Consider the following 12,958-nt stretch of genomic DNA (forward strand, 5'->3'; position numbering starts at 1 on the left):
AGATTTGAACCAATGAAATTTAATGGGGTTTATTTGGTTGGCTGTTGGCGGCTCCGCCCACTTTTCCCAACCTAAAAATGCAGTCCCCTAGTGACCAGCTATGAAGAGTTTGGGGATGTGAGAATGGCAGCAAGCTGAATTTCCTCCATTGAAAGTCAATAGTTAAAATCTGATTGGTCGTTTGCTTCACCCACTTTTCAAAACTTGAATACACCGTCACCCAGTATCATAATGTGCAAAGCTTGGGGACCCTGACATGAAAGGTAAGAATGGCAGCAGTTAAAATGTGCCCACTAAAATCAATGAAAAAAAATGTGATTGGCTGTTGGTGGCTCCGCCTACTTTTCTAACCTTGAATACATAGTCACCCAGTCAATGGAAAGCTGGTGTAAATAGTGTGAGAATGGGAGTGTTGTAAATGTAAAACAATGAAATTCAATGGGTGAAATCCGATTGGCTGTTGGTGGCTCTGTCCCCTTTTACTACAACTTTGACTGGCAATCCCCCAGTGACCAACCGTCAGAGCACTTAGAAAAGCACAAGCAACCTGCTCCGCTATAGGGCGAGGAAGTGTTTGGGTGCTGTACCCCTAAAACTGTAGAAGGAGTAGCGTTTAGAAAATGGGGGGCGCTAAGAAAAAGAAGAAGAAAAAGCGAAGTGGAAGAACAGTCTGTGAGTTTAATAAACCAACATAACTAATAAATTGCAGTTGGTCTTTGTTTTTTATATTTTGTGTTTACTGATTTTGCTTTTTGTTCTGGAATTTCAGCAGCTATGACTTCCCCTCTTAACTGCCACAAACTTGTCTCCCTCATTTACCTCCACTGTCCCTTCTCTACCCCCCAATACCCCGGCCCCTGCCAGTGGTTGCTCAGTGAGCCTCCTGTTCTCCCCCATGTTTGCAGCTGACCCCCGATGGGCCTACCTGAGCGACATCTGACCTAAAATTGGGCAGATCTTAATTGGACAGGTTTGATTTTCCATCAGATCAGGGACCCAATTGGATCGTTGATGTGCTCCTCAGCAATGACCACCATTGTAATTCAAATTAGCTCTATAATGCCCACCTTTAGGTGAGCATATCTGGAGAAGATCCACTTGCTTGGCAACCTCGCCAAATGAGGAACCTTCCTGTGAATGGCCACCTTAACTTTAATCATCAAGAGAGACCCTGTCTGATGGAATTGATGTTTAATGACAAAAGCACTATACATTACCGAGGAGTATACCCTCCCAGTGATAGACACATGTGACCTTCTCAATGGGCCTTAATGGGTTTGAATACAGTGTGAGTCACAGGAAGAAAGGAATAATATTCTTTCAGTCTTTGATATAATCAGAAGTTCCATAACTGTGGAGCTCCCCTTTGGGAATGATGCTCTTTTTTTGAAGAATGCAAAACCAACTATATGGTAGCCAACCTGAAGGCCACTGTCCTGTCTGTAGCCAGGGCCAGGGTTTGGTGTTAATGCTCTTGGGCACGGGAATGTGGGTTTAGTGGTTAGAGGTTGGAGCTGGGCAGTCCCAGGCAACAAACAATTCTTAGCAGCTTCCCAATGGGATCAGTTTGGCCCCGGACCACTAATCAGATCATAATAGGGGCCTACAAGAAGCCTTGGGGTTTCAAACCTTCCCAGAAAGAGAGAAAGGACTTTGGCACCATAAACCTCACAACTCCAGCTGGCAATGCCTAGGGTAGATTTAGGGGGTATGAACCCAAAGTTTGTGGAAAAAAAGAACATATCGGTCCATACGGGAACAAAAAGTCCACTTGTGACAATAAAGTGTTATTTATTTTTCTTTTTTTTAAATATAGGATAATCAGAAAATATACGTATTTTTGCACACGTCGGCTGCACTGCACACAGCAATTACATTTCCTTCATTGTTTCTTGATGATGAAAATCCATATAAAAGCAGTTGACAAATAACAATATATCCAGCGTGTTGTCCAATTTTATCTATTTTATCTACTGTCGGACTTTTATATCGAAACCTATTTTAATGTTATATTTCTATTGAGTATTCAAATATTTACTTCCACCCTAGATCCTTGGTCATGGCCTTGGAACATTGGGCATCTTAGGTGGTGATCTCCTAACCTTTTGTTGTGCAATAGTTCATAAGTTAGTGCTGAAGGCAAGTGCAATACCCTGCTAGAGAAATGCCCTACTGGAGGCTTGCCCCTTGGGAGGCTTGCTTGGACACAGAGTTTCCCCAGTCAGATTGAGGGAACTATAAGGCACCTCCTGTTCCTCTGTTGGGCCAATGAGGTGTAATCATCAAAGCTGTTCCTTAATATGATTTTCCCACATTACACACAAGACATTGGCACCACTTCATGTTGTCACACCTAATCTAACTAGTGCCCAATAGAAGGTCTACAATGCTGAAGGGCCAACGTGCCCTTTTATCAGCCTGAAATACTGTTCTACTGACTTATTAACTTGTTCTTGACTATGTTGGCCAACATAGTCCCGCCATTTTTGTTACCTTGTTCTTGGACTTTCTGACAGTCTTCCTTTCAGCCTCAGTCCTCAGAGTCTGGTCATGACGGCTTATCGGCATGACCATTTAAGACTATTTCAACGTTACTGGCACCTAGAAGGACAATGCTTGACCATAAAATCATCAAACCTCTACTTTTGAGGTCTCCTTAGGAAAATTCTAGTTCTATAAGTGTTCCTCTGAATTATCTATACTGATATGTGCCTGCATACTGTAAAATGGACACCACATGGAAAATCTTGTTATGATCCCCTCACCCTTAAAACTTGTGGGACAATTAGCTATTTAAAGACACATGGAAATTGTGGATCAAAGGTATTGCTATGGTCCTGCTTATGAATAGGAACAGGCCACTAACAGAGCACCAATTGGGTGCGACTGGTCATCTCAGAACAAGTGTTTTAAAGACACAAGCAAGAGAAGGCTTTACATCTACTCGAAAATTGTCTTCTCTCCAAGCTTTAGTATCTTGATGCTTCAGTGGCTGTGGATATTACTTTTAAATACAGTTATATAAGGACAATAACCTCAATAAATGTTCTTGGCTGCTTATTTTTGAAGCACCTTCCAGAGATGTCCAAACTCATCTCATCTGTATAATAGTTTATTTCTTACTTCTGCCATTTGACATGAGATATTTCCTGGAGTTTAAGTTGGGACGGAATAATACAATGTAACATTTTGGCATGAAGATACAAACCAGCACAGCCCAGGTGGAAGACAGGATGGCAAAGACCTCCATTGCCACAGTATACATGCCCCGGGCACTGAGATAGGCTGGGATAAAGGACACCCACACACTGAGGAAAGCCAACATACTGAATATGATAAATTTGGCTTCATTGAAACTGTCAGGGAGGCGTCTGGCCAGGAAGGCAACAATGAAACTAATGGCGGCCAAAAGGCCAAGGTATCCCAGCATGCACCAGAAAGAAATAGGTGATCCTTCATTGCAGTTGAGTATAATGACTCCGGGTTTGGTGTCAGTGTCAGTCTCAGGGAAGGGAGGAGAAAAGAGCAGCCACAGTACACACAGAAATGATTGAATAAATACACCAAACCCAATGATCCAGTAGGACACCCTTACTCGTGTCCATTTTCTTAACCTGCTGCCGGGTTTGGTTGCTTTAAAGGCAATGACAACAATTATGGTTTTGGCCAGAACACAGGAGATGCAGAGGGCAAAAACCAACCCAAATGCCACCTGGCGCAGAAGGCACTTTTCAGGTTGTGGGTAACCAATGAACCCTAAAGAGCAAAGGAAACAGAGGAACAGGGAAAGCAGGAGAAGGCAGCTAAGGGAGTAGTTGTTGGCTCGGACTATTGGTGTTCTCTTATATTGAATAAAAAGTCCCAGAATAACAAGTGCAATTAGAGAAGACAAGATGGAAATGGCTGCTAAGCTGTACCCCAAAGGTTCTTCATAGGAAAGGAACTCTCTAGTCCTTGGTAGGCATCTGTCCTGCTGTAGATTGGGCCACGTGTCCCAGGAACATGGATGACATTCCACAGCATCTAAAAAAATGCACTCATTTAGCTTCCTTGCAAGGAATATGATAGAGGCCATGTAAGAACATTGAAATAATATTCACAGTACCTGTCTGGCTTGAAATGTGTCCATGGGGACACCGGGCACACTCATAGCAGCAAGTTGGCTTTCCTGGTACAATCACCTTCCTAAATCCTGAGGGACAACTTGGGCTGCACTTGGATAGAGGAACCTAATAATAAACAAGGATGTTATACTCAACCTGAGCTTTGAGGTAATTCAAGGGATGAACATCAGCATCTACATTCCAAATCTCACCCTAGATGTCCTTCAGCCTGGACCTCCTTCCTCCCCCAATAGGGTATCAAGCTTCTCAGTTTGGAATTTCATGCCTTTTAGAATTAAATATAAATATATGGTGGCCCCATAACACAGTAAAAGAGTTATATCCTCTTACCTGAGTTTCCTCATTGGCCCATGTAATAGCCTTTTTGTCTACATTCAAAGTCTCCTGATCTGGTGAAGTCAAGTCGTATCTCCCAACCACCACCTGCTCCAGCCTGCCCTTGGCACCCAGACGCCAGTTCACTATGTCATAGACAGCCGGAGGGTTCCCTTTTGCATTGAAAAACATGTTGCTTCCATCTTTGGTCTTGAAGTTGACATTTTGTACGTAGTGGAGAAGCTGGAAATTTTGATTGGATAGTAAAAAGTCAGTGTTAAGGTGCCCATACACGGGCAGATTCTAGCTGCCGATATGGGTCCCTTAGACCGTTTCGGCAGCTTATCGGCCCATGTATGGGCACTACTATCTGGCCTGAAGTCGGGCAGATATCGATCAGGCAGGTTAAAAAATCTAGTCACTTTGGGGACTGCATCTCGTCTCGTTGATGTGGTCCCCGAAATGACTTTGCCTATACCCCAAGGCCAAACGACCGAATTAGCCTGGATTCTCCCGATACCCCCCACCTGTAGGGGGATATCGGGAGAAGATCCGCTCACTTTGCGACATCGCCAAGCGAGCGGATCTGAAGGTGTATGGGGACCTTTAGAAGGCGTATTAATTAGAGTTAAAAGGTAGAGAAGAAAAGTCTCTTACATGCCAGGGGTGAAATGATCTGATGTTAGCACAGTTGTATTGATGGAATGGATCAATTCCAGGTCTGCAATAGAGGAGACTATGAAGGGCCCAAGCAATGGCATAAAAAGAGGTATAGACATTAAATGAGACCCTGTGATCTTCTGTGGTTAAAGCTCCATCCAACGTTTCATTTCCTGTACATACTCGCGTTGTAGCATTGCCAGCCCATTCTAAATTCCCTTGGTAGGACCATTTACACAAGAAGGTTTTCTCCCAGTATTCCCATATGAATGGATCATTAACACTTTGAGATGGTAGGAGGTTGCTTAGGTACTCGGTAAACTTCTGCATTTGAGCACCGTGTATGGCGAAACCGATAGTGCCCTCCAGCACTCTTTGAAATTTTTCTTCTGAGAGCAGAGTTGACGTCGCCCAACCTTCAGTGGCCACCCAGATATTGCCAGTCACGTTCTGTCTCAAAAGCTCTGTCACTACAATCAGAAAGTCAGAATCGGAGGCTATTACTAGGACAACCTTTGCATTGGACTTTTTTATGACCCGGGCAAGGTAAGGAGCGTTCTTATCTTCCTTGCCAATCAAGATATTTTCAGCAAAGGCCACGCAAGCTCCTGCATTTATTATCTCCTGCTTCGCCATTTGAAGTCCAGATTGACCATAGTCATCATCGTTTGCCAAGAGACCAACCCACGACCAACCAAAATATGAGATCAGCTGGGCCAGACCTCTCATTTGAATGTCATCGCTAGAAATAGTTCGGAAAAAGGACGGAAACTGGCTGCGATCGCTGAGAATAGGGTTGGTTGCAAAGTAGCTGATCTGTAAAATCATAATTCACACGAATGAGACTCAAGGTGCCGAAGAACCTAGAAGAAAGCTTCTCTAAAATGTGGCGGGTTTATGGCCACCATCTTCAGCCACATCACATCTGGTTTATGGGTTCTGGATGGAGATTGGCAACTAAAGCATGCATAAAGGATGTCAGAACTAGATTAGCTTCCACTGCCCATGCTTCTGGCTGAGGAAAACCAGATCTGATGTGGCCAAAGATAGTGGCGGCCAACCCTGCTGCCCAATTCTGAAGGTCCAGGGCCATTTTAGGGGAAGCAACTTTGCAAGTTTTGGAAGGGGTTACAATAAGTGTAAAATAGGTGGGAGGTTTGACGAGGTTTGTTCCCCTTAAGGGTATTAGTGCATTAATGTTACCTGTGGATATCGGTACAATCCCAAGATTTGGGCCATTATAATAGAAGGTGTCGAGCCACATTCTCCTATTACACCAGCAAGTGGGTCCCCTCCTGCACAATAATAATTTGGAATAATTTCTTGCCCACCGGACAGGATCCAGAGGGTCCCTTGTGCCGCTCGCCTTAACGTGTTGCACGTGTCAAAGATGTGGTAGCCCAGAGTAATGTTGGGAAGGATTTCTGGGTTTGCGTTGACTTCTTCCACAGCGAATACCAGGGCCCTCATGCTCTTATAATACTCACTCCCAAACCTGATGTGAAAGGCAAAACCAGTGGTCTGGAGGTTATTTAGTATTATTATTTCGACATATCTTTATCTCCTTCTGGTTGGGTGACCTGGGATCTCCCTGCTTCCCCTCCCAGATCTACATATGGTGGAACTGCAACCAACCCACTACTCCCTATTGCATACTCCTGGGTACCCCTGGAACTATAGCAGGGTGCCTGTTACCCCAATGTTTCTATATATCTGTAACATTGTTATGGGCTAAGGGGGCCCAGCCTGAAGGCCAGTTAGGGGGGGATTTGGGGTGAGTGCTTATTTGTGCCCTGGGTACCCCTGGAACTATAGCGGGGTGACTGTTACCCCAATGTTTCTATATATCTGTAACCTTGTTATGGGCTAAGGGGGCCCAGCCTGAAGGTCAGTTAGGGGGGGATTTGGAGTGAGTGCTTATTTGTGCCCTGGGTACCCCTGGAACTATAGCGGGGTGACTGTTACCCCAATGTTTCTATATATCTGTAACCTTGTTATGGGCTAAGGGGGCCCAGCCTGAAGGTCAGTTAGGGGGGGATTTGGGGTGAGTGCTTATTTGTGCCCTGGGTACCCCTGGAACTATAGCGGGGTGACTGTTACCCCAATGTTTCTATATATCTGTAACCTTGTTATGGGCTAAGGGGGCCCAGCCTGAAGGTCAGTTAGGGGGGGATTTGGGGTGAGTGCTTATTTGTGCCCTGGGTACCCCTGGAACTATAGCGGGGTGACTGTTACCCCAATGTTTCTATATATCTTTAACTTTGTTATGGGCTAAGGGGGCCCAGCCTGAAGGCCAGTTAGGGGGGGATTTGGGGTGAGTGCTTATTTGTGCCCTGGGAACCCCTGGAACTATAGCGGGGTGACTATTACCCCAATGTTTCTATATATCTGTAACCTTGTTATGGGCTAAGGGGGCCCAGCCTGAAGGCCAGTTAGGGGGGATTTGGGGTGAGTGCTTATTTGTGCCCTGGGTACCCCTGGAACTATAGCAGGGTGACTGTTACCCCAATGTTTCTATATATCTGTAACCTTGTTATGAGCTAAGGGAGCCCAGCCTGAAGGCCAGTTAGGGGGAGATTTGGGGTAACCCACAAACAGCAGGAGGAGACATAGGGAAAAGTATTTAAAGCTCTTCCCTAATGGCTTAGGTTTCCTACATTGAGTTTCTACCTGAACCTCTTCAAAACCAGACAGATAACCTGAAGTTAAATCAGCCACAAGCTTCAGAATGCATCAGACCCAAATGACCCATGTTCTTTAGCATGTGGTGGTGAGAGGGGAGCTTTGTGACATTCCTTATTCCAACCCTGAGACTTTGGGCTGAAGGGGTTTCCCAAAAAGAGACCAACAGAGTTTCCTATAATAAAAGCAAATATATACAGTAATTGCACTGGTGCAATGTATCAGCTGTGCTAGTAAATTAAACCTTGTAGCCTAAAGTAAAGCTCAACACAAACAGGTATCATCATGGTACTTACTGCTGACAGGTCAGCTCAGGGGGTTTTCTCGTGAAGTTGAGGTCAATGTAGACTCTCTCCAAATTAACTGGAAAAGTTCCTGCTATAAAAATATCTCCGGGGCGGCTCATGTAGCCGGTTATCTCCTCGCTGGGTAACCTGCAGCCTAACTTGGAGCCCGAGGAGGCGCACACTTCTACAGCAAATGTACACAGGAGCCATGTTGTGGAGAGGAGGAACCAGCCGAGCCTTTGGTACATCTGCATCTCCAACGTATGAGACAACAACGCTTTCCCAGAGAGATCTAACGCTCACAGCGTACAGGTACCAACAGCATATCTCAGCCGGTTTATGTATGTCTCAATCTGTACCCCTGTGGGAACACTGACAGTAATTAAAAACAATTACAAACGGCTCATTAAGAATGAAAGATATTGCTAGATAACAACTGCTCAGCTGTATAGGCCTAGTTGGTCCCAGTAGAGAACATTCCACCATGTCATGGAGTTCTGAAGCCACAAAGGAACGCAGATCCAGGAAGGCTGAACGTGTTGATAGGACAATGCAAGAGCTTAGATATCCAGGCAAATACACAAGGGCAACCTCAGTCTGATCTGTTCTACCCCAACAGGGGCAATATTGGGATTGGGCGGGGTCATGAGAGATGTGGCAATAATGTATCATGATGGAATGCCAGACTAGATCAGGGGATGTTTCTCTAAAGAAACTGGTTTTTAGATGTCAGATGGAACAAAGGAAGGAATTCTAGAGAAGAGGGCAGTAACGTCTTCAATGCGAGTATGTGAAGGGGTAATGAGAGAGGAGTTGAGGAGCAGATTGGTAGAAGAACATAACAAGTACTGGACTATAAAGTTCTTGACTATAAGTTCAGAGATAAAGGTTGTGGTAGAGTTGTCGGCTGCTTTTTAGGAGTCAGTAGTGGGTCAGATTTGTATCCTTAATGGTAATAGATTGGCAGGGATTGGCAGAGTGGCTTGGCAGAAGAAGAGTCATTTGTAGAAGCCTGGCAACTGCATTAATTATGGAGTGGAATGTTGACTGTCTTTGGAGGACTAACGTCTCTCTTAGTGTTTACCTCAAAAGCACTTGTATGTGAGGTCTAACTGCCATATGGCTACAGGGTACAGGGCTCCTTGAACTATAGACCCCTTACGTTCTTGTTCCTATTGGCCTTCACACCAGACATAGCAAATCTGAGGCCTAGTTATGGACATAGGACAGTGATCCCAAACCAGATGTTACTCACCAACGACTTTGGTGTTGCTCCCAGTGGCCCCAAAGTAGGTGCCATTTTTAAGATATTGCTAGCTAACAACTGCTCAGCTGTATAGGCCTAGTTGGTCCCAGTAGAGAAATTCCACCATGTCATGGAGTTCTGAAGCAACAAAGGAAAGCAGATCCAGGAAGGCTGAATGTGTTGGTAGGACAATGCAAGAGCTTAGATATCCAGGCAAATACACAAGGGCAACCTCAGTCTGATCTGTTCTACCCCCAACAGGGGCAATATCTTTAGTTGCATTTGGCTGTACCATATAAAAGGTTATTATTATTGACATATACATAACACACAGCATATTCCATAGTTCTGCACACTAGTATGGTGTATACATTGGGATTGGGCAGGGTCATGAGAGATGTGGCAATAATGTATCATGATGGAATGCCAGACTAGATCAGGGGATGTTAAAGAAACTGGTTTTTAGATGTCAGATGAAACACAGGAAGGAATTGTAGAGAAGAGGGCAGTAACGTCTTCAATGTGAGTAATGAGAGAGGAGTTGAGGAGCAGATTGGAAGAAGAACATAACAAGTACTGGACTATAGGGATGTAGCGAACCTCAAAAAAAAAGTTTGCGAACGCGTTCGCGAACTTACGCCAAAAAGCGCGAATATTCGCGAGCTTTGCGAACCCCATAGACTTCAATGGGAAGGCGAACTTTAAAACCTAGAAAAGCCATTTCTGGCCGGAAAACTGATTTTAAAGTTGTTTAAAGGGTGCCACGACCTGGGCAGTGACATGCAGGAGGGGGATCAAGGGCAAAAATTTCTCTGAAAAATACTTTGTTGGCACAGCGTTGCGTAAAATCGCAAAGGCAGCTGGCAGACCTAACGGAAATACGTGGCGTTTTTTGCTATTTCGCACTATTAGCACCATGGAAACGGGATTTGCTTACACCAGTACTAGGCTGAAAAACGCCATGTGTGGCTTGTGCTGCGTTTTTAGGCCGAGAAAAAAAGGAGAGAAAAAACGCAGAGAAAAAAAACCCGCGGTGAACCCAAATTGCGAACATATGCGAAAAGTTTGCGAACTTCCGAACTTGCGAACACCCGATGTTCGCGCGAATTAGTTCGCCAGCGAACAGTTCGCTACATCTCTACTTGACTATAAAGTTCCTGACTATAAGTTCAGAGATAAAGGTTGTGGTAGAGTTGTTGGCTGCTTTGTAGAGGTGTTGACTGTCTTTGGAGGAGTAACGTTTCTCTTAGTATTTACTCAAACAGCACTTGTATGTGAGGTCTAACTGCCATATGGCTACGGGGTACAGGACTCCTTAAACTTTAGCCCCTCTAGGTTCCAGTTCCTATAGGCCTTCACACCAGACATTGCAGATCTGAGGCCTAGTTATGGACATAGGACAGTGATCCCCAACCAGTGGCTCAGGGGAAACATGTTACTCACCAACGCCTTTGATGTTGCTCCAAGTGGCCTCAAAGTTGGTGCCCATGTTTAAATTTCTGGCTTGGAGGCAAGTTTTGGAAGCCCAGAGACCCCATTTTAGTCCAAGCAGAGCCTCCTGCAGGCCAGCAGTCCACATGGGGCTACCAAATAGCCAATCACAGTCCTTATTCGGCATCCCCAGAGAACTTTGTTCATGCTTGTGTGGCTGAAGGTTCATTAGGCCTCTTCTCTGAACAACATAAGTTAGTGCCTCAGGTTCCTCTACATTTTAGGGTCAGTCACCCCTGCAAAGCTAGTGGCCCATTTCTATCCTAGATCTCTGGATCTTGAACCTAACAGCACTGGAACCTGGGTCTCTAACCTACAGCCTCTTCTTATATGTTTTACATCACAAACAAAGGTTAAGCTGATGAGTTGCTGTGTTACTTAGCTCTTTTCTGAGATTCTTCATTGTATTTATGTAATGGTCCTGTTCCCCATGTTCTAGTGGAGTTCTAGAGAGTTCTGCACACAGTCTCATCATGAATACCATTTACACTGTATTCATTAACACCTCCAGTATTAATACCTGAAGACCAACCTTCCCAGGTCAGCTCTGTAAAGACTGTGGGTAACATTCATCAGCCTACTTTTAGGCCTGATCTATTTGATGGTGTCTCCACAGTCTAGCTTGAACAGTTTGAGCTCAGTTTAGAGTTTTTGAACCCGACTCAGGCCTAGAATGATAGAATTTTAACAGAATACAAATTTCCTCAATAGATGGTGAGAAGAAGGAGACATTGCAGCAGAATTTGGATTTGTGTGCGGAATCTTTCAGTTAAAGCTTTCCCTCGTGCTATTCAAGAGGTGCACAATTAGTGGGTTCTAGACCAGTTCTTCAAGCATGGAGTAAATACGGAATATAGTAGCTGAAATTGTCCAAAAAAATTAGTGAATTGCCATACAATTTTCTCCTTGATACTGCTCACAGGCCCTACTAACTGCAACATTATGGTTGCTATCGACCAATTACATTGCCAAGTCTCAGAACTGAAAGGTTTACCAGGAAATAGACTGGAGACAGAACTGACAAGGGTGGCAATAGAAGCAATGAGAGATTGGGCTTTACAAAAAATAAATGCATTGTATAAAAGAACATGCCATCCTCAATGGCTTATAGCTTACTAGCAGCCACTCATGGTTTACAATGGCAATACTGCTGAAAGACGTATTCTCTAAGCCAGTGATCCCCAAATAAAGTAGTAGTATGTGCCATTGGGTAATCCTAAATAGAAAACTGCCATTTTATGTACTAAGCCCCACCCCCTGGGATCATAGGAGTCACAGTGCACACAAACAAGCCAAGGCACACATACATGCTAGGCCCCATCAGCCAATGAATGGGCAGAGTTCTGCCTTTTGCTCCCACACTACTTCCTGTTACAGTTAGAGCTGCATCACTTCCTGTCAGCTGATCTCTGAGGGAGCACACAGCCCATCACAAAATGGCGGCTCAAGGAAAAGGATGTAAAATGATAAATGAATTAAAGTATGAACAACATCATGTTTTCCTCTTCTTCTACGCACCCACTGGTTAATATATGCAGAGGGTACGCTTAACTTCTGCACCGTACTGGGCCCCTCCTAAAAAAAATTTCACAGGGGGGCCCAGTGTATTCTCATAATGCCGCTGTCTTTACCAGATAGTATTAGTTATTTTCTCTGCTTTGTGCTGCCTGTGCTCTCGGGCAAAAGAAATGATTCGAAAAACTTTTTACACAGAGGGTGTTAAACAAAGAGGGGAGCGGAGACTAAATATCAGGGTGTCTTCCCCCATTTACTCACAGAGAGCTTTCCAGTTAAATATACTCAAGTGGCATTTCAGTGCTGGCCCAGTTTGCACAGAATTGAAGGGTCCAATGGCATCTGCAATGAAATGGTTGGCTGAGCAATGTAACATGGGAGTGTTAAAAGAGGTAGATGTCTAAAAGATATGTGCTAGACACCCAAGAGGTAGGTGTCTAACAGGTGTGTGTCAGACACCCAAGAGGTAGATGTCTAAAAGGTATGTGCTAGACACCCAAGAGGTAGGTGTCTAAAAGGTATGTGCTAGACACCCAAGAGGTAGGTGTCTAACAGGTGTGTGTCAGACACCCAAGAGGTAGGTGTCTAACAGGTATGTGTTAGACACCCAAGAGGTAGATGTCTAAAAGGTATGTGCT

General features: G+C 44.5%; 1 protein-coding gene across 1 annotated transcript; it reads right to left on the bottom strand.

Annotated features, from left to right (window-relative positions):
- Window positions 1–2,548: 2,548 nt before the first annotated feature.
- On the bottom strand, window positions 2,549–8,322 carry LOC100493185 (vomeronasal type-2 receptor 116). Its single transcript, XM_012960333.2, has 7 exons — window positions 8,078–8,322; window positions 6,303–6,594; window positions 5,283–5,915; window positions 4,455–4,682; window positions 4,106–4,229; window positions 3,124–4,023; window positions 2,549–2,601 (listed from the first exon to the last, which is right to left on the bottom strand). Exons 1-7 carry the CDS (start codon window positions 8,320–8,322, stop codon window positions 2,549–2,551), a joined length of 2,475 nt encoding a protein of 824 aa, XP_012815787.2.
- Window positions 8,323–12,958: the final 4,636 nt, after the last annotated feature.

Source organism: Xenopus tropicalis, chromosome 3, assembly GCF_000004195.4.
Source record: "Xenopus tropicalis strain Nigerian chromosome 3, UCB_Xtro_10.0, whole genome shotgun sequence".
NCBI lineage: Eukaryota > Metazoa > Chordata > Amphibia > Anura > Pipidae > Xenopus > Xenopus tropicalis.

Excerpts from the sequence above, each read along its gene's own strand:
- LOC100493185 (XM_012960333.2), bottom strand. The coding sequence starts at position 8,322 with ATGCAGATGTACCAAAGGCTCGGCTGGTTCCTCCTCTCCACAACATGG. Across the intron at positions 6,595-8,077 it reads CCTGAGCTGACCTGTCAGCA|GTTTGGGAGTGAGTATTATA; the intron begins GTAAGTACCATG and ends CTTTCACATCAG. Across the intron at positions 4,024-4,105 it reads ACACATTTCAAGCCAGACAG|ATGCTGTGGAATGTCATCCA; the intron begins GTACTGTGAATA and ends GCATTTTTTTAG.